Below are 22707 nucleotides of genomic sequence, written 5' to 3'. Positions count from 1 at the left end.
ACATTTTCAAACAAATGTTAATATACTAATGGATAATTGAGCTTGACAGCACCAATCGAGTAGTTTCGTCAAGTGAGTAAAGTTTGCTCATCACTAGTCTGGGCAAATTGTCCGACCACCACAGTTTATCGGTCGCCTATCGGTTCTCATGCGTCGAAAAATAAAGTAATAGTATAAAAGTAATTAAAATTATGCTTAATTCGTGCAATAAAACTCTGTGCATTAAGTGTACTTGAAGATTAAACAAATGCTGTGCGTTCTTTGTACTATTGTTGCTATTTTGCAAGTGTAGTTTACAAGATTTTGAGGGCCTTACACATTTTTTCAGCAGACGCATGAAAAATGGCGGCGTCTTCAGCTACGGCTGAATGTAAAGAAGAATGTAAAGATAAAGATGACGATGCATTAACCACAACGCTACATTCATGTGCAAACGATCCAGATTTTGCAGTAATTTGTGCATTTTTTCAAAAATTTGCCAAAGATTTGGGCTTGGCTTTGCCAAATTTCAAGCATTTGCAGGAGTGGTTGACAAACAACGATGAAGGTACGTATTTATGTATGTATGTGCGTGCATATATATGCAACTGTGCGAGTAGTGTATGTGCGTGTATGTGTGCGCGATTGAGAGAGCGAGAGAGAGAGAGAGGAATGCTTGCTTGTTTGTATTATTGTTTGGTATGGAGCAAAGCGGAGACCGAAAAAAATGCAGCTGAAAAAGAAAACAATAACAAAAACAACAATCAAAACATTTCGATCAACTTTTCACACATACACTGTTTTTCTCTTTCAGTCGCCGAACTGCGCGATATGCACATTAAGCTGTTGCGTAAAACACGCAAAACGGTGCACGAAAAAAGTTGGGAATCATCGGTGAGCAAATTCTGTTTCGGCTACTCCCTGCAGGATGCCTGGGAGATTGAGCGATTCGGTTATCGCAACTCCAGCCTGAAGGTCAAACTGCGTATCCTACGCGTGAGTATAAAGGCGGCAGAGAAAATTTGCAAATTTAATTTAATTTTTCAATTAAAAAGTTTGATATTAATGCTTCAATTCTTCGCTTTCAGGAACTGCTTGAGAGCCAATTCGAGCGTAATGCCAAATTTCGTGCGAACATTCTGACGCAAAATGCGAGCACATTGCGTGCACAGCCAATAGGGCGTGATCGTTTGGGCCACGCCTACTGGCTAACACAGGATGGGGACTGCAATTTGCGCATTTATCAGGAGCATTTGGACGAGGAGATATGGCAGGTGGTGGCCACCAATCGAGATGAATTTGTGAATTTAATTGCACGCTTGCGCGGCAACGAGGTCGTTCTGCCCTCCAAGGATATCGGTGAGGCGGATGAGGATACTACAAGCAGCAGCAGCAGCAGTCAGAATGCACCGCAGCCGGCTGCAACCGGAGAACAGCGGTCGGAACAGGATGATGATTCGCACGAGGCAAAGGTACCCAACTTAAAGATCAAGCTGCGTACGCCCGAGCAGCAGCAGCAGCAGGAGCAAACGGAACCGGATCTGAAGCCCAAGAAGGTCAAGGTGAGTATATAAGCTGAAATTCACCAAAATACTCTAATTACCCAAAAATCCATTGCAGCCGCTGCTAATAACTCAGGCCAAACTGAGCGGCTCGCCAGCGCCGGCTAAGAAACGGCCGTTGGAGGATTCGGACGGCAGTCCACCGTTGGCGTCGGAGGAACAACATAAGAAGCAGCGACCCACACTGTTGGACACAAAACGTATTAAGAAGCCCAGTCGCTATGAAAGCACCAAATCCGAAGATGATAACGAAGTCGACTCGGAAGACTCGGAGTTGGATGAGGGCGAGGAGGAGGAGGAGGAATCGCTAGATGGCGAAGAAGAATCACTTGATAGTGCTGCTGCTGACGAGGATGAAAACGAGCGAAAATTTAACGAAGACGATGAAAATGATGAAGATGAAGATGATGAGGATGATGATGATGATGATAATGATGATGAAGTCGGCGAAGCCATTGAAGAGCCTACGTTAATAGTTCGCGGCCAGGGAGCCGGTCGTGACTGCCAGGCATTGCCAGATGATATACAGTTTCTTAGCGACTTTGCAGCTAATGAGGAATTGGATGCGCCTGTGGGCGAGACAATCGTTGAACCGCTCTACTATGTGCTCGGCTCAGGCAGCGGCGCTGAGTGCCTGGTTGGCAATGGCAATACGGAAACCAATGCCGAGGAAGAGCCCCCAGCAAAGACCGAGCCAAAGGCGACGTTCTTTTTCGGCGAGCCAGGCTGCCTTAAACTAAGTCCCATTAAACAGACGCCAAAGCAGGAAACTAAACGCAGCATATTCGATAGCATAGGCGAGCCGGAGACAGAGCCAGAGAAAACAAATGGAGAGAGCCTTAAACCGGCTGAAATCGCGGCAGAAAACGAAAAGAACGTGGCACCAGTGCTCAATGGAAATGAGTCCCCGGAGCAGCAGCAAGAGCTGGAAACAAAATCCCAGCCAAGCTTTGAAAGTGGCAAAATTGAAGCTGAAGAAAAGGATGCAACACCAGAACCAACGGAAAAGCCAGTCGAAATTGCGACTGAAAAGCCAAGTGCAACACAAGAAATCTCAAATGAACAAATGGAGGAAAAGCCTGAAAAATCCGAAGAAAACGTCGAACAAGTTTACAAGGTGCGGCTGATAGAAACGGCAGACGAAGCGCTGGAAATAGTTAGGGAAAGCATTAAAATTGAAACAACAAAAGAGGCAGATGATCTGGAATCCAGAAAGAAGCTTCCACTTGTAGCTGAAAAAACTGATGAAGATATTAAGAAACTAAACAAAATTCATGCCGAAGGAGAAGAAGCCCCTAAGCCCATTGATGATGCAACGGCAGCTGAAAAGAACGCAGAACCTGCAGCTGAACCAGTTAAAGAAACTCTGAAAAACAACACGAAAACGATTGCAAACGAACAAACTGAGCCACAGCAGGCACCAGCAGTTGCAATTATCAGCGAATCTGTTGAGCCAGCTGCAAATGGAGCACAAATCGTTGAAGCCGACGTAACTGCTGCTGCTACTGCTAAAATATCAATACCTGCTGATGACCCGGCTGCTGAGAGTGGCAACAACAAAGAGTTATCGGAGACAGTACAAAATGAATTGCCTAGCACCTCGAAGGTCGTAAACCCAACAGATAATCAAAACGTCAAGCCTGAAAAGCCTATAGAAAACAAATCCCTAGAGCAGAGCTGTGAAGCAAAGGAAACCAAGGACAGCAAGCCAGGAATTGCGGTCTCAAGTGCCGCGCCCGTGAGCCAGGACAGAAAACTAATGCTGCTGCCCAATCGCAAGCGTCGTCTGGCCGAGTTTGCAGCGCCCGCAGCGCGTCAGTCCACATCCGAAAGCGAACTGGACGTACATGGCGAGCTTCAGCTGGAGGATGAGCAGCAGCAACACTTGGATGCTTTGGACAACGATGACGATTTGGATATTGGCGGTAAGCGCATCAAAATGCGCCCAAAGATCACCAACGTTGAGGTGCGTCGCAAGGTGGAGGCGCAGAAAACACAAATCGAGGAGACCACCTCCTCGAGTGGCGAGGAAGATGCGCGCAGTCGCCGCAAGATCATTGCGCCCAAACGTCATCTGGAGAAGCCCAATCCGGTTAAGCAAAAGCCCACACTGGCCGAAATAATTGAGAAGAAATTGAAAAAGACGCCAGAAAAGCCAAAAGAAGAGTTGCCCGAGCAGAAGCCGGCGCAACCGCCACCGCCGAATCCGGCGACCATGACAACGACGATGACGCAGCCAGTCAACGAGGTCACGCCGCCCGCAGTGGCAAAAGTCGAACCGGTGCCCTTTACACCGCCCAAAAAGTCGCCCATTACGAAGCCGCTGAAAAAAAATTTGCTTACCCAAATCCGTCAGGAGGAGAGCGACGAGGAGGCCATACCCAGAAAGCGCACCAACAGTGAAACAGTTGTCGGTCCAGCGCCAGTTAACCCAGGCTTTGAGTCCACACTGCAACGCAAACGGCGCAGCAGCGAGGAAGCCAAAGAGTCCAAGGAGGCCAGCGCTAGCGGCGAAGAGTTGCCCGCAACTAGCGAGAAACTCAAGCGCAATAATGATCAGCAATTTCTAGAGGAGGAACTGCCCACATCAGCACCTCAGCAGTCACAGCCAGTGAAGCAGTCGACACCACAGCCGCCGGCTACGCAAGCAACACCTCCACCCGTCAAGCAGGCAACACCGCCTCCTGTGAAGCAATTTGCAGCTGCTCCCGTGAAGCAAGCAACACCTCCACCCGTCAAGCAGGCAACACCTCCACCCGTCAAGCAAGCAACACCTCCACCCGTTATTCAGGCAGCACCTACTCCCGTCAAGCATGCAACACCTCCACCCGTAAAGCAGGCAACGCCGCCTCCCGTGAAGCAAACAACATCTCCACCTGTGAAGCAAGCTGCAGCTCCTCCCGTAAAGCAAGCAACATCTCCACCTGTGAAGCAAGCTGCAGCTCCTCCCGTAAAGCAAGCAACACCTCCACCCGTGAAGCAAGCTGCAGCTCCTCCCGTAAAGCAAGTAACACCTCCACCCGTGAAGCAGGCAACGCCTCCACCCGTGAAGCAAGCATCACCTCCACCTATCAAGCAAGCTGCAGCTGCTCCTGTCAAGCAGGAAACGCTTCCAGTCAAAAAAGCAACAACCCCTCCCGGCAAGCAAGCGACGCCACCGTCGGTTAAAAAGGAGGCGCAGCTGGTCAAGCAGGCAACACCACCAGCTGCTAAGGAGGATACGCCACCACCAGCCGAGTCCTTGGGACGGCGCTCTGGACGTCGCGGTGGCGCCGCAGTTGTCTATTCGGAGCTGCCGCAGCCCAAGCGCACCAGGGGTGGCCCCAAAGAAAAGCCCGTCGTTGAAATCAAGCAGCATATCAAAGAAGATCCACTTAAAATTGAAGAGGATGTGAAGGACGAGGAGAAGCGCGAGGAGGAGGAGCAGCCGCAAACAGCTAAAACAAAGGAGGAACCCCAGGAGGAATCCAAAAGTGATCCACTCGCTGAGGAGGAGCTAACGATCGAGGAAGAGCCTAAAAGCAAGGAGGAGTCTGAAGAGCCAGCGGAAAAACCAAAGAGTTCAGAGCCCAAGGAGGAGATTGCAAAGCCAGCTGGCGTGGGGCGTGGCCGGGGTCCGCGCAAAAAGCGTGAGGTGGACACTACGAACATAATTGACACCAACGACTCGGAGACGCCGGTGCGTCAATCGCGTCGCATAGCGCAGCAGAAGATCAAGGAGGAGGCGGAGCGACGCAAATTGGAGGAAGTGGCGTTGCGCACAATGAAACAGCAGCTGAAGAACAAGAAGAAGGCAGAGAAGGAATCGGATCCCACTGTGCTAGAGCCCTCGGCAGAGTCCGAGTCTTTCGAGTCGGCCAGCGAAGCCGAAGAGACCAAAAAGAAGATCAAGAAAAAATGTCCCGGCAAGGATGGCTGGTCCTCGGACTCCGAGGAGCAGGCTGAAACCGAGGAGGAGGAGGAAGAGCCACCACACTATGAGACAGATCCCGGTTCGCCGCTTTTTAAATCCGATCACGAATTCTCACCTGAATCGGAACTGGAGGACGACAGCCAAGTGGTGCCCATGAAACGGGCACGCACATTGCGCAAAGAGAATGCCGACGAGGAGGATTACGCAGCCGCTGCAGATGCGGACGAAGCGTGCCAGAAGTGCGGCAAATCGGATCATCCCGAATGGATTCTCTTGTGCGACACGCCCGGCTGCAACAAAGGCTATCACTGCTCCTGTCTCAGTCCCGTGCTCTTCTACATACCCGAGGGCGATTGGCACTGTCCGCCCTGCCAGCAGGAGCAGCTCATCGTTGCCCTCGAGCAGAAACTGCAGCAGTTCGATGATTTGGTTGCTCGCAAGCACCAGGAGAAACTTTTGGCAGAGGAGGCAGTGGTAAGATTATCCTTCACTTAAACTCTTACATTATTTTGGTTGCCAGAACGTCTAGGATCCCAAATGAGGATTCCTTCCAAAAAGTTAACATTCCTTTTCGATTTTCATGATATCAATTATTGCTTAGTATGTACCCTAAGAGAGGGTATTCAAAGCCACGACCCCGTGAAATATATGATCTCAACGAAGACCTAATTCGATATAGCTTGTCCGTCTGTCTTTTCATCTTCTTCATATGAAGAACATCTTAAGCTCCTACAAAAACGATCGATAGTCAATTGTTTGTGTGCTTATACAAAACACTTGGGGGTTAAAGTAGAAAGCAATATGTTTGTCCGCGAAAATAAAACTCTTGCCTATTAAGCCCAGAAATCATTGAAGAGTATATTACAATCGGAAGGAAGCTATTCCGATCCCACAAAGTCTATGTATTCCTGATCTGCATAAACACCTGAGTCGAACTGGTCATATACGTCTGTCTGCCCGTTCGTCTGTCCGTACGAAGAAACGCTAATATCTCAGAGAATCACACTTTCCCTTCTACGGAAAGTGCAGATTGCTTAACCCATATTTACGTAATCGATAAAAATCGATAATAACTTTCCGTTTTATGAGCATATCTCGCTTGAGAGCTCTTGTGTAAGGAGCTACAGACACCAAATTTGTCTTTCTATTGCACAGGTTGACAATAGACCATAGCAAATCATCAAGAGATCACTATATTTTTTATCAAATCGATAAGTATCGATTTCAGATTGGGGTTTTTCAATCATATCTCGGAGCTTATAAGATATAGAGGCTACAAAAAATCGAATTCTTAAAGCTAGATTCGTGCGCTTTGGTATAGGCACACATTTGGGTGTTATAATTAGGCTCTGAAAATTTGATGATGGAAAAGATGGAACTTTAAACTCCAGAGTTATTCAAGAATGCATTTCTCATAAAGTAGGCCCAAAGGAAGGCACATCCTTCAGCATAAATTGCTCGCGTATTTTATGCGTGTGTGTGTTTGTGTGTTTTTGCGTTTCTATGCATGGAAGGATATGCAAGGATGTTGGAATGTTTGTAACGGCAGAATGATGACAGGAAATGTCCAAGTCGGAAACGCACTCTATGGAAAAATAGCTCCTTGTGTGCGCATAAGTTAATAGGAATGCACATTGAGGTAACTTAGGCCTGGAGCAGGATGTTTTCTAGACTCGCCCCCTTTCCATGGAATCGTAAAGGAATTTTTAGGAATCTGCAGTTGATAGAAACCAAAGTCCCTTTCACTTTACTGCCTTAATGCTTTGACTGATATGAAATCCTAACCTATTAGCGCCAAGCGGAAGCCGCAGCAGCTGCGCGGACCGCCAGCGAGCTGGAGGAGCGCTCCAATGCGAAGAAGAAGGATGACAAAGATGATGGCGAAGACGATGAGGATGACGATGACGACGATGATGATGACGATGACGAAGGCGATGGTTCCAGCAAGGCCAACAAGCGCTCCAAGCCGGAAAAAACGAAGAGACGACGCGGTGACGGACGCAGCAATCGGCGTGCAGCTAAACGCGGCACTCGACGCCGTCGCGGTGGCAAGAACGACGCATCGGACAGCGGCAGCAGCGCCACGAAGGGCGGCAACCAACAGTCGGGTGGCGTAGGAGGAGCACGCTCGGGGGGCAGCTCCAGCAGCAGCGATAGCAGCAGCAGCAACAGCAGCAACTACTCGGACTCGGACGATGAGCCCATCTACAAGCTGCGCAAGCGTCGGCAGATCAATGTCAGCTATCGGCTCAATGAATACGATGATCTGATCAATTCGGCGCTAAAGAAAGAGATGGACGAGGTGGCGGGGGCTGGCAATCTGGGCAGGGGCAAGGACATCAGCACCATCATTGAGGCGGACAAGGAGAAGACGCGACGCGAAGAGGAGGGCGACGATGAGCCCGAGGAGGGCGTTCAGGCACAGGCCAAGGCGGCAAGGGTCATGTCAGAGACGCAGCACAAATCCAGCAACGAGGATGACAGCAACGACGACAACGAGGATGAGCAGCCACTGAAAACGGTTGGCAAGTCCAAGAGCAAGGCGTCTCAGCCGGTTAAAAAGAAGGCACGTAAACTGACCACACTGGATGTTAGCTCCGAGGAAGATCATGGCAGCGATGAGGACTTTAAAACTTCCAGTTTTTCGGACGAGGATAGCTCGCAATCGGCCTCGGATGATTCCGATTCCAGTCTGGAGGTCTATCGCCGGCCCGGGCGTGGCAAAAAGCAGCGCAAGGCAGCTCGACGTGCCGCACGTGAGCGCCGCAAGGATCGCAAATTTGTGGTGGAGGAGAGCGACGAAAGCGACGAGGAGGAGCAGCGGCAGCAACGCTCCAAGGCCAACAAATCACAAAAGAAGAAAAAGAAAGAAGATTCCGACTACACAGAAACGGAAACTGACGACGATGATGACAACGGTTCCGAGTTGTCGGAGAACATGGACAGCGCTGATCTGTGTGATGACACAACCAGCGAAAGCGAGGACGGCACCTGGCATCCATCGAAGCGCAAGAAGGCAGCCGCTGCCAAGAAATCCTCCATGGCCATCGCACGCAAGTCTCCGAAATTGAAGAAGCCCGCCAACAAGAAGACCAAACAGCTCGAGTATTCGGACGATGACATCAGTGAGAGCGAGGAGGAGGACGAAGAGGATGACGACGACGAAGTCCAGATGGGTGCCAATGGTGCGCCCATGTCGGGCAAAGGTTCCGGCAAACAGCCGCGTTCGCAGCCTTTAAAGAAGACGACAACAACGACAGCAACGTCGGCGCAGGCGCAGTCGTCCGGCAAGGGCAAGGGCAAAGGCAAGGGCACCAAGAAGAAGAAGAAGGCCGCTTCCTCTGATGATGGCGGCGGCGGTGGCGGCTCCGATGAGCGTACGCGTACACGAGGCCGTCGCTATGCCTACATTGAGGACTTTGACGATGACAGCTCCGATGGTGGCATCAAGCCGGGTGTACAGCGTCCCGATACACCGCCCGAGGAGCGCCAGAAGTTCATACAGAAGCAGGAGGAGATCAAGCGCATGCTAGCCGAAAAGAATGCCGAGGGCGCCAAGCTGGCGGCAACGCCACGCCTAACCCCAATCAAGGGCTCAACAGCCGCAGGAGCAGCAGGCGCAGCAGCAATGGCAGCCGCTTCCCAGCAGCTGAAGCAGCGTACGCCCAGCAAAGTGGGCGCTACTCCAGGTGCAGGTGTAGGTGATTCGCTGTCTACGGTGCCGTTGTCTGTGATACGTCAGGCCAAGGTGCTGGACATTGATTATCTGCATCGCAAGGGCGAGGCCATTGATGATCTGGACGATGTCGACTCGGAGCTGGATGATACCGAGCTGCCCGATTTGCCCGAAGATATGGAGGATGCCATTGCGCGCATGGTGGTCGAGCAGTTTAATTCGGAGTCATCTGTACGTGACCTGCCGCCACCGGATGAGGTGTTGCGCCATGCCACGCCAGCCAAAGCGAAGGTGTCCAAACAGCTGGCAACAACGCCTCCGGAACCGTTGCCTAGCGCCTCGGGGCTGCAGGAGCCGCTGCGCAAACGCTTGCCCATGCCCACCATGCATCCGCCGCTGCTGCGTCATCAGTTCTCGCCGCATGGTCCACCAGGTGGGCTACCCGCCTCGCTGCTGCCGCCGCCGCCGTCTGGGCAACAACAACATCAGCAGCCGCCACCAGGCATGCATCCAATGCTGCAGCGTCATCTGGCACCACCGCCGCAGGCCATGCAGCTGCTGCAGAATGCTCTCTCCGCGCCGCTGGGCCAGCCGCTGAGTCGCGCGAACTATGCGCCTGCACAGCAACAGCAACCGCTGTCGGCCATGCAGCGTCTGCCCTTGGGCATGTCCATGCCGGCTGCTGCAGCAGCGCATCTGATGCAGGCCGCCGCTGCGGCAGCCAATGTGCGTCCGCCGGCGCCAGCGCCCGATTCCAAGCCGCGTGGTCGCCGAAAAAAGGTCACGCCACTGCGGGATCAACTGCAGAAGCAGCAAACCGCTGCCGCTGTCACCGCCGCCACATCCTCGGTGGGCAACGAGAAGCCAGCACCTTCGGGTAAGGCGCCGCTGCCGCCGTCGTCGCTGCCAGCGCCGCCACAGCTCTTCAAGCCACACGAGGATGCGCCGCCGTCGGTCAACGTCTCGCAGGCTTCCGTCATAACGCGCATGCCCATGCCCTCGCTGCTGCCGCCGGCGCACGCACGTGGACCACCACAGCCGCCGCCCGGCGCTGGCATGTATCCGAGCAGCGCGGAACTGGCCCGTTTCTATGGCCAGCCGCTGCCGCCGAGCTCCGCGTTGCGGCCCACCTATGGCGCTCCGCCGCCATTGCGTGGTGCACCGCCGCCCACGTCAACTGGGGCAGCACCGCCTGGCAGTGGGCCCAATGCGCGTCCACCGCCCTATCTGCACGGCCCGGAGCATCATGGCGGTCCACCGCCGCCTGGCTCCTTGGCCAGCGTCTATGGCGCCGGTCCGCCACCGGCGCGGCATGCTTCACCGCATCTAAATCCCTACAGGTAGGTTGAAGACTGTCAGCTGAGTTTTGATTTCCGTTCTAATATATATTTTGCTTATAGAGCACCGCCCATTTATGGCAATCCCAACTATCCGCCGCGCGTGGCACCGCCCGGCAGCGCCAATATGCGACCCGGCCCTGTGGACTATGCAGCCGGTGCGCGTAAGTAGCACAACAAAAAAAAGTCAATTACCAGCTTAATTCTAAACCAATCTTAAATCTTATTTAGGTGGCTATCCAGCCTATGGCTACTATCCACCACCATTGGGCACTCCGCCCGCGCATGCAGCTGCGCCCAGTTCGGTGATTGTCAGTGCGCCGCCACCGCCGCCGCCTGCCACGCCCACAAATCATTCAGTATCCGCACTGACGCGCGGCAAATCGCCAGCACCAACAACAGCGCCAGCTGTTGCGCCTCCACCTACCACAACAGCACCACCGCCGACACCGCCAGCCGCCGTCACGCCGGAGCTGCACAAATCATCATCGGTGATAACCAGCAAGAAACTGATCACACTGGAGGCCTACTCCAATACCAAATCGCCGCTAGCTGAAACAACAACAACAACAGCAGATTCGCCAGCAGCCGTGGCCGAGGATGATTCCAGCTCGGCGCACGGCAGCAGCAGCACCGCCGTCGCAGCGAACAGTGTGGGCGGTGGTGTCGGCGAGTTTAGCGGCCTGGTGAGCTACTTCAGCTCCCAGCAGGATGATTATGATACATAACAAACGCCGGCAACCGAAGCCCAAGCTTGTATATAATGTAGTTGATCTATATAGAAATGTATAATGTGTAGAGTATGCGAATGTCCTATGCTAAAGGGGGGCATGTGGCTAGCCCCCGTTTTAGGCGACTTATTGAAAATTTCAATCCTCACACACAAGCACATACACACAAATACACACACACACACACACGCAATCAAAAAGTGCATATATATATAAAAGTAGCGTAGAGTCTTTTACAACGACAAAAAAAAACAATGGGAAATTTGTCAACTCGTTGGTTTTTTTTTAAATTAAATTAAATATATATTTATTTTAAGTTTAGGCACCTATTTACTTGACCCTATGCTCTATGTGCTCCTAGAGTCGCTTCAACAACAGCAACAACAACAACTTAAGTATTTTAGTTTAATTGTATAGTACGATATATGCCAGTTCGATTTGTTAATGTTTAGCTGCGCCTATGCTCGACCATTATATCGAGCGATATCAATTATAGAAGCATTGCAAAACAATTATGATAATAATTTATATACATATAAATACCTACTACACCATTACCCTATATGATATATACGTATATATAGTAAACTAAATTAAACTAAACTACAAAATAACTAACAGTGCATATTATACAAAGTTAATTTACTTAACAACTATGGATAAAATGACGTATACTACAAATGAAATTAAAGAGAAGCAAATCATCAAATAAATCTAATATTAGTTGAATAAAAATATAAAAACATATTTGCAAGCTTTCTGTACCCTTCTAGAGGGTATTTTAATGTTGTCATATGATATGTAATGCATAGAGGGAGACACTTCCTAAATTGTATATATATATTTATTTATATTCTTGATCAATATCAACAACCGTATTGATAAAGTCTTGTCCGTCTGCCCGTTGTAATATTCGTTCGAAAATTAAGTTCTTGTATGAAAATATCTTTTGTTTTTCCTGTTTTGTTAACCAAACTTCTCAGTAAATTATTTCTCTATGCTGCTTAAATACCTGCAGAATCTTAGCAACATCAGCTCACTATATCATATAGGAATAATCCATTGAAAATTTAGTTTTTGTATAACAAATTTATTTGTTTTTCTATATATTCTGAAACAAACTTGAGATTTGTTATGCTCTTCACATATGAGCAGAATCTGCCGGAAAAAAACTTTCAAACATTAATTTGTATTAAAAACTTTTCTGGTCTTTAAGAAATTCTGCACTTGAAAGCTTCACTATTTGTACTATTATCAAATCGGTCGACTATATCAGATGGATCCTTTAGAAGCAATTGGTCAAAGTCGAATATCTCTTTTACAAAGCTCGTCTAGAAGGGTTTTTAAACTTCGGAGTACCGAAAAAATGTTATTAAACAATTTTAAAAAAGTATTTAAAATCTATGAAAATCTTGTTATCTGCCTGATTTCTTGTTTATTATACTTCAATCAAACAATTTTTTTAAACTTAATAATTCAATTTATTAAATTAATAATCTTGCTTAAAAAGACGTAAACTGCAGAGTTCTACAGTTGATAAACTTAGAAACATTTCATAGTTCGACTTTAACATGTTTTGTTTTATAAGGCTTTGTTTTATTTCTGGCTTGCGTTTGTTAACATTGACAAATCTACTCTAATTTATTTAATGCATATGCATTTGTTGATACTAACAAAAAGCAATCTAATCAGCGCGTGTTACGAACAAAGTAACTGTGCACAACATTTAGACAATGGAATCGGGTGTAAAACCTTTGCCAGACATCAGCTTTCAAATTTTATTAAATGTATGCATGCAGGTTAGCTCTAGTTTTCGGATCTTTTGTTTGCAACTCGCACCCATAAGTTGTTTAACTTAAATGCAATAATTTAAAATCAGAGAAACTTAAAACTATAATTTGATTACTAGTTTTTTATTGAATTTATTTGGGCGGGGTTTTAAGTATTTTATGATTTGAAGATTGATTTTTAGCTATTGTGTAAAGGATTGGTTAGTAAAAAGCGTAGCCTTGCAGAGGATCTCAAGAAATTTAATATTTTTTGTGCTCTCGCAATGTTTCTCACAGCTAAGAATTTGGGTTTTTGTATAAAAACTTATGATTATCATGATATATTAAGGAAACTTGGCTTTTTTAGTCTTATAATGCTGCTTACATATGATCAAAATATGATTAATATCGGATTGTTTATATCAATAAATAATATATATCAGTATAAGCCGGTTGCTTTAAAATTAAGTTTCTGCATGAACAAGTTTTTTGTTGCTCAAGATATCTAGATATAACATATATGCAATATCGTATGAAATCGGTTTACTATATCATATGGCTCATATAGAAACAATCGATCAGAAAAAGAGATTTCGGTTCAATGTTTATTTAATCTTCTTTTATACTCTTGTAGAGGGTATAATAGTTTTGTCATGTAGTGTGTAAAATGTGTACAAGAGACAGCATTAACAACCGAGTTAATATAGCCATGTCCGTCTGTCCATCCATCTGCTTCTGTCTCTCAATTGGCTTAGGTCCTTCTTTCTGTTGCAGGCAGTATATATGTCGGAACCGGCCGGATCGAATCACTATATCATAAAGCTGCCATAGGAATGATCAGTGGAAAACTAGGTTCAAACTCAGCATTTAGGTGCTTCACTGTTTTGACATATCTGCAGGTAAAAATCTACAAGGGTATTAAATCTTGAGGGTGAAGAAGATATGCTCGTTTTTTTCTGGTTTTCAAATCAAAGTATGAAAAATTTTAAAAATATTTTCAGTTTCTACCTTCTTTGAACTGATTTTGATTAAATAGTAATTTTTATATAATTTGCAGTATTAAATATATTTTATTTCCAAATCTAATAATTAATTTGACAAACTAATTATTTGAATATTTTTGAAATAATAATAAGCATTAATTTGTAAATGCTTTGATAATAAGCAAATGCCTCCGAATTATAATTAACGTGGGAATAACATGACGAAAAACTGACCAAAGGGTAATTGGGATTTAATGAGACATGTGGAAGACTTTAATTGAGGGACGTGCGAATGTCTCGCCAAAGTTTTGCTTTTAATATCTTTTCCCGCTCGTTTTGACAGACATTAATTCTGTGAAACGTTTCGAACAAGTCTCGTTTTTTGTTTTTATTATTTTACTTTTGATTGTCCTCATTTGAGCGAAAGATTTGCATAACATGGTGGGGATTTTGTGGACACTCGATTTTTACGATCGTGGAAATCACGCAACGACCGAAGCGAATCGGGAATTGGGAAAAGAGAGAGGGGTATTTGGTTATTTAATTTTATATATTATTTAATTTTATTTATTAGCTTAAAATCTCAACAGAAACTTTGCATAATAATAACAACAAATGATCAACAACAAGGAGACGGAGGCCACTTGTTAATTTAACAAACGGCGCTCCTTAGATGAGGCGATGCTGGATGGTGGATGCACTTAGAAACGGAAGCGTTTGGCTGGCACATTGTATTCGTAGCCACTGGACTCGCCGGATGGGCCGGAGTAGACTGGACCTGGTGCTGGGGCGGAGTAGACCGGTCCGGGTGCTGGGGCTGAATAGCTGGGAGCGGGTGCGGAGTAAACGGGCGCGGGTGCGGGAGCGGGAATGTCGTGCACAGGGGGCAGGTACTCAGGTGCGGGATAAGAGGGAGCTGGAGCGCTGTATTCGGGAGCGGGAGCCGAGTAGACAGGAGCTGGAGCGGGAGCCGAGTAGACAGGAGCAGGAGCGGGAGCCGAGTAGACTGGACCGGGAATGTTCTGCACAGGTGGCAGATACTCGGGAGCAGGCTGAACTGGAGCTGGAGCGCTGTATTCGGGTTCCGGAGCCGAGAAGACTGGAGCTGGAGCAGGAGCAGAGTAAGCTGGAGCAGGGGGCAGATACTCGGGGGCAGGCTGAACTGGAGCTGGAGCACTGTATTCGGGAGCAGGAGCCGAGAAGACTGGAGCTGGTGCCGAGTAGACTGGAGCGGGCGCGGGAGCGGGAAAATCTTGCACAGGTGGCAGATACTCAGGTGCTGGTGCGGGCGCCGAGTAGGAAGGGCCCAGAGCTGGCGCCGAGTACGATGGACCCGGGGCTGGCGCCGAGTACGATGGACCCGGAGCTGGCGCCGAGTACGATGGACCCGGAGCTGGCGCCGAGTAGGAAGCGCCCGCTGACGAACGGATGTCAATGTCAAACGACTGACTTGGCCTATCGTACGAGTAGCCATTGCCATTGCCATTGCCGCCCAGATTCAGGTGCGAGACATCGGCCGCCACCGCGGCAATGGCGCACACAGCCAAAACGAAGAATTTCTGCAAAGCACGAAAAAAAAACGACAATTAAAAAAACGATTAAAATTCTGCGGACTTTGCTGATACGCGTGCGATTAGTGTGTGTGTGGCTAGTTAATTGGCGGGCCAATGTTAAAGGCAAACTAGATTTAAGGTCAGCTCCAAGCAGCAGTTCGGCATCTTGATGGATGTGCGTGTGTGTGGAAATTGTGCACTATTTGTTGTTGTGCTCACCATTGTTGTTGTTGTTGTTGCTGTTGCTACGCTTGTAAAGCTTGTTGGATTTTAGCTTTTGACGCTCTTGACCAAAAGACCAGACGCTGAATGATGGCCAGCAGCAGATGCGCCCGCGTTTATATACCCCAAAACTTACCACACAGACGCCGCGAAGAGATACACTCGAAGAAAAGGGTTTAATATGATTAAATGTTGGCTTCGTCTGTTGCCCAAGTGAGCGCGCGCAGATCGAAATCTCTCGCTCTCGCCCCCCTCTCTCTTTCTCCCTCTCTCTCTCGTCACAGCATCAGCTGCTGGGCTCGCCCAATGCGTGGCCAGCTTTAGGTTTTGCAATGTCCATAGGGCGCTGCGCCAGTGTTGCCAACTGCCGAATAGCTGAATGCCATGTTATAAAAATAAAAAAATAAACAAAATAAACAAATTAGTCTTCTGTGCAGAAGTTGGCAATAAACAAAGCAGCTAGCACTTGTTAATGCTATGCCAAAAAAAAAAAATAGCTAAATCCGTTAATAAGGCAAAACGGTTGGCTTAAAAAAAGCCAAATTAAGCTAGAAAGCAGCTGAAAGGGCCACAGCTACAGCGGAAAACACGCCAACGCATTTGCATGTTATTAATCAAACGGCAAACTGACGCCCTCTTGACCAGGCTCAAATAGCAGTAAGGGCAAATGTCAGAGTTTATTAGCCCATTTCATGCATTTATGCATTAAGTATGACTAAATGTTTATTGGACACTAATTTGTTTGATACGAGACCCCGGCGCTAATGGATGCGCAGCTGCATGCCTGGCTTGTTCAGCTCAAGGATAAACTATGCCAGGCAGATTCGACTCCGGCTACCGCGTTGCCATACACGCTTGTAGACATCATTGTTGCCAGGGCTTTATGTGCTTTAATTGTTATTTTAGTTATTTACAAGCTAAATTCGTGTGCCTTTGCGAATATTCCGCGGCGGCCACTTTTACCCAATCGTTGCATTAGTTGGCGTTTTTATTTCTCTTTTCTTTTCTCTTTATTATTAATTTTTTGTTTTTTTTTTTTTTTTTGGGGCTCAACACCTTTTGCTTTACTTTGGCGTCTGGTTTTTAGAGGAACATGTGTATTGTATTGTTCGGGCGACCTTCGGTCGGCCGACAAAACCTGATTAATTTGCTTGTATTTATGGTAAAATGCATATTGGTTAATGCTTAATACATGCAATTCGGATGGCATGTTTCACTTGAAACAAAATCAAATCAAGCGTCGCACACACACATACACGCATTTGCATAGCCTACTTTAAAGCCCTAATATTTTGACCTGGCCAGCGGCTAAAAGCGGCCAGCGGCCACGCATGAGGGGCGTCTGTTTGAAAACCGTTTTAAACACGAAGCTCTTTAAAACGTCACTTTTGAAAAAAATCAAACAAATAATCAGCGAGATTCGCAAAAAAAACGCACGTCTCCGAATTGGCTGGCATTTTCGGCTATTTTTGACTCGTCCAATTAATCAATTATTGCCATAGGAAAAGCAACTGCGAAACCTACAATTTTTGAGGTAGTATACACGTTGTGCCAGCCAATATAACAGGTTTGCAAATAGTTCATATAGATAATCTATGCCAAGAATTATCATTTAAATATGACAAATTTAATTTCTTTATCAGTGAGCATAGTTTCATTTAACATATGCTTACACAACATATAGACATATACATCTTTATGACTCAAGAGCAGCGGCAACATAAAAGTCAATTAATGGATTTTACTACCATTAATTAGTAAATATTACTATCCAAACGAACTGGGTGCGTTTATAAGCTTAATAAATCTGGCTTGTTGCATATGTGAGCTTTTTAACTTTCAAAAAAAATAAGCTGCGCGCTTTACACAGTCGCCTTTGCGGCGCTTTGCAGCTCTGAAAAATTATTTGAGACAACGCACTGTTATGAAAGCTGTTGAATAGTGTTGGAAAATTGTTAATTGTGCGCTTTGCTACACTTAAAAATGATTTAATACATTTCATTTGTGGTCACACTGATCTAAAGTGCGTGAGTGTGAAATAACACTGTTAAGAAAACCGTTGAACAGTGTTTGAAAATGTAAATTAAAATCGTTTAAATTTTAAATTTGAGTAGTAAAATCAAGAAAGCGTTAACACTTTTATTATAATCCCAGTAATATAAGCGTTTAAATAGAAACAGTAAAGAAATAGCTCCCACATTGGATTAAACTTTTATAAATATTTAAAATACCTTAACTTTCATATCTTCGATATGCACATTTTAAAGAACAAACTCTTGATCAAAATATATATGCAAAACTCAAGGGTTACCTTCAGAGTGCCTAACATAAAATACTTATCAAGATTTGCAACGAAATTTTTTTCGGTTTAGAAAATTTCTTTTATTCCTAGAAGAATTTCATGATATAGTAGTTCTATGTTCATAAGATTTGACTCAGATTTTAGTTTTGATGTTTTGTTTTTCATCAAAAATACCCGTCTACAAGTAAACATTTAAATATGGATTTTTCAAATATTTTGCCTGAAAACAGTTCCAAGGAAATGGTTAAAGAATGAAACAGAGCATCTCGAAGTGCAGGTCATATAATAAAATAAGTGTTGTTAAAATTAATGTATAGCTATTATTCTTAAAAGAAATTCATGCATTCCTAGAGATATAAATGTCGGGTGTCCAACGTTAAAATAAAATTGTATCAATATCTCATGCTGAAATTTCCGTAATTCATTACCTTCTTGAGTCTTCTAATGCAGAACTGCTTGGTTTATATAAAATCAGAAAAAAATGCTATTGATATGTACACAGCAAATTTGTATGTTCATAGTAATGCGACTATCCGGGCGAAGTCTGTTCTCTAAGTCCAAGTACAATGTGGCAAGTGGAATAGCTGGGCGAGCAATCAAAGGACGGCTGCAATTCCTAATCTTCATAGTCATCCAGCTCTTCAGGTGAAAACAAGCCAGTCGTGTCCAGAAAATGTGCCAAATACTTGGCTATCATGCTGCCAACATATATGCCAGGCAAGATGGTTAATCCAACGGCTAATATATGGTACTTTTCGCGTTTTGGGTTCTTGAGTAATCTAGGCGACTTATAACTTTTCCGTGTTCTGGACATTTCCCGTTTAATTTGTATGGCATTTAGAAAAGCCAAACAGTCGCATTTTCTGAATTTTAAAATTTTGCCTGTATTTATGTTTTTTTTACCGGGCCTTTTTACAATTCTAATTTAAACACAAATGTCAAAACTTTCTCTGTACATATATGTTGTTCAAGACACACGCACTTCGGCCAAGAACTCATTGCGCATGCGTGTGCCTCGAACCTGCTTTATATGGCACTTCCGTTCTGTTCTGCAATATTTGCCGACGGTTCGCCTCAACGGGCTAATTGTCAAAGTGTCGCTTGTCTTTGTCTATGGCGGAGCTCTCTCCATTCCAAGGCTACGGCCTAATGCATTTTGTCTGTAACGAAAATATTCATTTGACCTGTGTTTGCCACAGTCTGCGTGTGCGGCTATTTAGCGATGCGTAAAAGGGTTTGTCACTTGCCCTACTGCGTTACTCAAACATAGCTCCTATATAATGTATCTAAATTACCATTAATTGAAGTCTAGCTAACATTATATATCATAGAAATAGCTATTTGAAATGTAATTTGCTGCGGAAATCTACTCCGATGTTTGCAAATGGGGGCTCAGAGTTGCACGGAAAGACTAAAGTTTTTCCACGTGATGTTTTAATTTTAAAGTTAATAACTTGGTCCGGGCAAGGCCGGGTAATGCTAACTGTTTATATAGGGTTTCTAATACTAAATGCAGACCAAGCTTAGTTCTCTTAACAGCCCCAGCTGCTCGGATATTTCAAATAAGGGCTTTTTTACTACTATGCGATTCTCATGAATTCAAGTCGGACTTGCAGGTTTTTACACTTAGCTTATATTACCTAGTTGTTTTGGCTAGCTAATAAATTTAATTTGCACATATTTGAAAAACGGCACAAATATGATTGAACAAGTTTCTAAATTGGGCTTAAGTTGTTTAAACTTTGTAAATTAGTCAGCTCTAAATGATATTTTGTTGAAAAATATCCCAAACTAGACCAGTTGGTTTAGTCTTGAGGGTATTTCTCGTAAGAGATTTCAAATAAGGGAAACCAAACGATACGAACAGAGTCGAGTGAATAGGACATCAATCAAATTTTTGGTATATCTGCTCTAATTTCAATTACCTCATAATATAAATTTCGTTAATTTCTTTCCGGTTGCATCATTATCTTGTCTCGTTAATGATTCACATTCATTAACGAATAACCCATAACAAGATCCCATATAACAAGAGCATTGAATCCTTTATAATTAAAGTGGCGACCCTTATAAATCTCTTATATTTTGTTTAGCAAGCACTTTAGTGCGATTTCCTGTTGCAACCTCTTTCGGTTCTGTTTGCTTGCACCTTTATAGCACAGCCCGTTGGGCAAGTCTTTGGCTGTGTTCAATTGCCACAATAAAGGAGGCAACAAATACGCTGCATTAGTAGATAACGCTTCCGTTTGCCATTTCGCACGTACAGGATTCTCACACACAGTTTATGGCTCAGGCCCAAGTCCTGGCCCAGACAGCTAAATATTTGAAAACAGTTGCCCACCAAAAAGGAAAAAAAAAACCCAACATAAAAGGCACATGTGTACACACTGCAAGGTAATTAGTGAGATTTTCCAATGAACTAGCAGCTAATCTCGCTGCCTGAGCTAAGCTCACGCAGTGACCGGGCCATAAAAGTGCTGCCAACTGTCGCCGATTTTCATGGTAAAAATACTTAGCTAAGAATAATAATTAATAAGAATTAGCTTTTTGTCTCGGAAATACCAAAAACAGCTTGATATGTCAACTGACTGATGTCGACTGACGAACTTTGAAAACAGCTATGTCTAGCTAGAAAAGAGCTGCATTGGCAACACTGATCACTGAATTCGCCGCAAGTTTGATTGGACCTCACGAAGCCGCACTTTTCAACACAGTTCAACGGCGTTGCGGTTTGCCGGCTGCTGATAGCCCCGCAAAGCTTTCAGTTTGTTTTCGACTGCAGCGCGTTGTGGACGTTGAGGCTGACACGGGAGCTTGTCAAGTGTGTATGTGCTTCTCTCTCAATCTGTGTGTGTGTGTGTATGCGTGTGTGTGTTGCGGTGTGCGTGAAAGCCGTTAAGAAGTCTAGCACTGAGTAAGCCAACGAACATGAGCAGGCAACAAAAGCCGCCAGAGACAAGACTGAAGTCGAAGAAGAAGAAGAAGAAAATAAGAATAATAAAATCTGTAAAACGGGCACGTCGCGCTATTTTATTTTCATCTCTTCATCGTACTTTTCTACCTATCTATGTATTGGCTGCTCTGCGGCTCTCTACCTTCTTTCGGCCTGCGCTTTGCCTTTTCTGCTGCCGTGTCTTGTGGTCGGTCTGCCTATGGCCGTGTGTGTGTGTGTGCGTGCGTGTGTTGCGGTGTGGACTGAAACTTCAGGTGCAGTCGCATTGAATTTCTTGAACAAGTTTTAGTCAGAGTTTGGCCTTCGTGTGGCATGGTACAGTAAACGGATTGGCTCCGTCGCAGAGTCTTCGAGCAGGGCCCTAAAATAATAAGTGCCAGTGATTGTGCATGTGTGTGTGGCTGTGTCTCTCTCTGTGTGTGTGTGTGTAGAAGCGGCTCAAACTGGATTTTTGTACAATTGTTTATGCACTGCGTGCAGTTGTGTTTGTGTCAAAGGATTTGTGTATAACGTTTTTTTATTCACCAAGAAACGCGCGTGCGCGAATGCAAAAACAAAGCACCCAAAGCAAACAATCAATTTTAAGCGCAATTTCGCTGAACTCTAACTTAAAATATTTCGATTTGGTTAAAGTTTATTAGACAGAACTACTAAAAAACAAGTGAAGTGCAAAAAAGGGCTAAACTAAACTTTCTGATAACAAAAAATTAAAAAAAAAACAAATTCAATAATTATAAAATGCAATGGATGCAATTTGTTTTTGAAATCTAAGAAATTTGAGATAAAATAAAACAAAATACAACAATTAAATAAATTAAATTAAAAAAAATTAAAACAACTATAAAATATCTTAAACTGGAAGCTGGCTCGAGATGAATGTTAATTATTTTTTTTTTATATAAATACAAGAGGAGCTGTCTGTATTCCCATTTAGATAATTTCCATCAGCAGCAGGCTTTGCTAGCGACTCGAGAATTGAAAACGAAATTGAAGCTTTAACTTGTTGAGAACTACAAGCGTCAAGCAATGAAAATAATTGCAAGTATTTTCTCGTTTGAGGTTTTGAGTTTAAGTTTTGGGGCTTGTGCTAAATGAGTTTCTCTTTAATGCCCATGAAATAAATATAGTGCACTATTGTTAATGTATAAAAAGGCTTTTGGCTCGCTTATATCGCTTTTGTGGCTACATCAATCTTCAATCTAGCTGTTCATAGCCATTGGTCTTTGTTCGCGTTTATCCATGCAAGTTAGCTGAACTTGTGCTAGACAGCTAACCGCTTGCTCGGTTCTTCTTGTACCACTCCATTAACTTGTCTGTGCCTTTTGCACTTTACTTTAACTGACATTAGAATTCGTGCAAGTACAACTCGTACTTCAGACTAACTTCGCATGCCAGCTGCGCATTTACGCTCCCATTAACCAGGTAGAAATTACAAATACACACACATGTACGGGAAACGGGGAAATAACAACAACAACAACTGGGCAACAAGTGCTTTGCGCAATGACCAAAGAAATTGAGGTAAAGATGTGAAAAAAAAACATTGAAACAGTAGCTCGTATAAAAAAAATACTTAAAAACGCTGCAAAATTGCAGTTTGTGGTTACAGCTGTTGCATAGACGATACCCTACTAAAAGGGGCTTAAAATAAAATTTTGAAATTAGCAAACAAGAGCAAAAAATATGTCCATAAGGGTTGCGAGTTTTTGTTGAGCAAGTTTGTGGCT

General features: G+C 45.1%; 3 protein-coding genes across 3 annotated transcripts in view; 2 read left to right on the top strand and 1 right to left on the bottom strand.

Moving 5' to 3' along the window:
* The first annotated feature begins 124 nt into the window (after nucleotides 1-124).
* LOC135439429 (microtubule-associated protein futsch) lies at nucleotides 125-11945 on the top strand. Its single transcript, XM_064698153.1, has 7 exons — nucleotides 125-547; nucleotides 794-975; nucleotides 1068-1541; nucleotides 1600-5928; nucleotides 7247-10470; nucleotides 10531-10631; nucleotides 10699-11945. The coding sequence occupies exons 1-7, from the start codon at nucleotides 343-345 to the stop codon at nucleotides 11193-11195; spliced, it is 9012 nt and encodes a 3003-aa protein (XP_064554223.1). The 5' UTR covers nucleotides 125-342; the 3' UTR covers nucleotides 11196-11945.
* Nucleotides 11946-14560: 2615 nt separating this feature from the next.
* On the bottom strand, nucleotides 14561-15668 carry LOC135438952 (uncharacterized). The gene is made up of 2 exons (XM_064697512.1): nucleotides 15633-15668; nucleotides 14561-15509 (listed from the first exon to the last, which is right to left on the bottom strand). Exons 1-2 carry the CDS (start codon nucleotides 15666-15668, stop codon nucleotides 14652-14654), a joined length of 894 nt encoding a protein of 297 aa, XP_064553582.1. The 3' UTR covers nucleotides 14561-14651.
* A 5148-nt stretch (nucleotides 15669-20816) lies between these two features.
* uif (sushi, von Willebrand factor type A, EGF and pentraxin domain-containing protein uif) overlaps nucleotides 20817-22707 on the top strand; it is a 40034-nt gene continuing 38143 nt past the window's right edge. Inside the window, exon 1 of the mRNA XM_064697466.1 lies at nucleotides 20817-20852. The gene's annotated coding sequence lies outside the window, so the exon portion shown is untranslated. The remainder of the gene's footprint in view (nucleotides 20853-22707) is intronic.

Source organism: Drosophila montana, unplaced genomic scaffold (genome assembly GCF_035044405.1).
Source record: "Drosophila montana isolate Dmon_TW-CO22-7 unplaced genomic scaffold, ASM3504440v1 contig_402_1, whole genome shotgun sequence".
Classification (NCBI taxonomy): domain Eukaryota; kingdom Metazoa; phylum Arthropoda; class Insecta; order Diptera; family Drosophilidae; genus Drosophila; species Drosophila montana.
The sequence above is the reverse complement of the archived record's forward strand: the minus strand, read 5'-3'. Positions and strand labels throughout refer to the sequence as shown.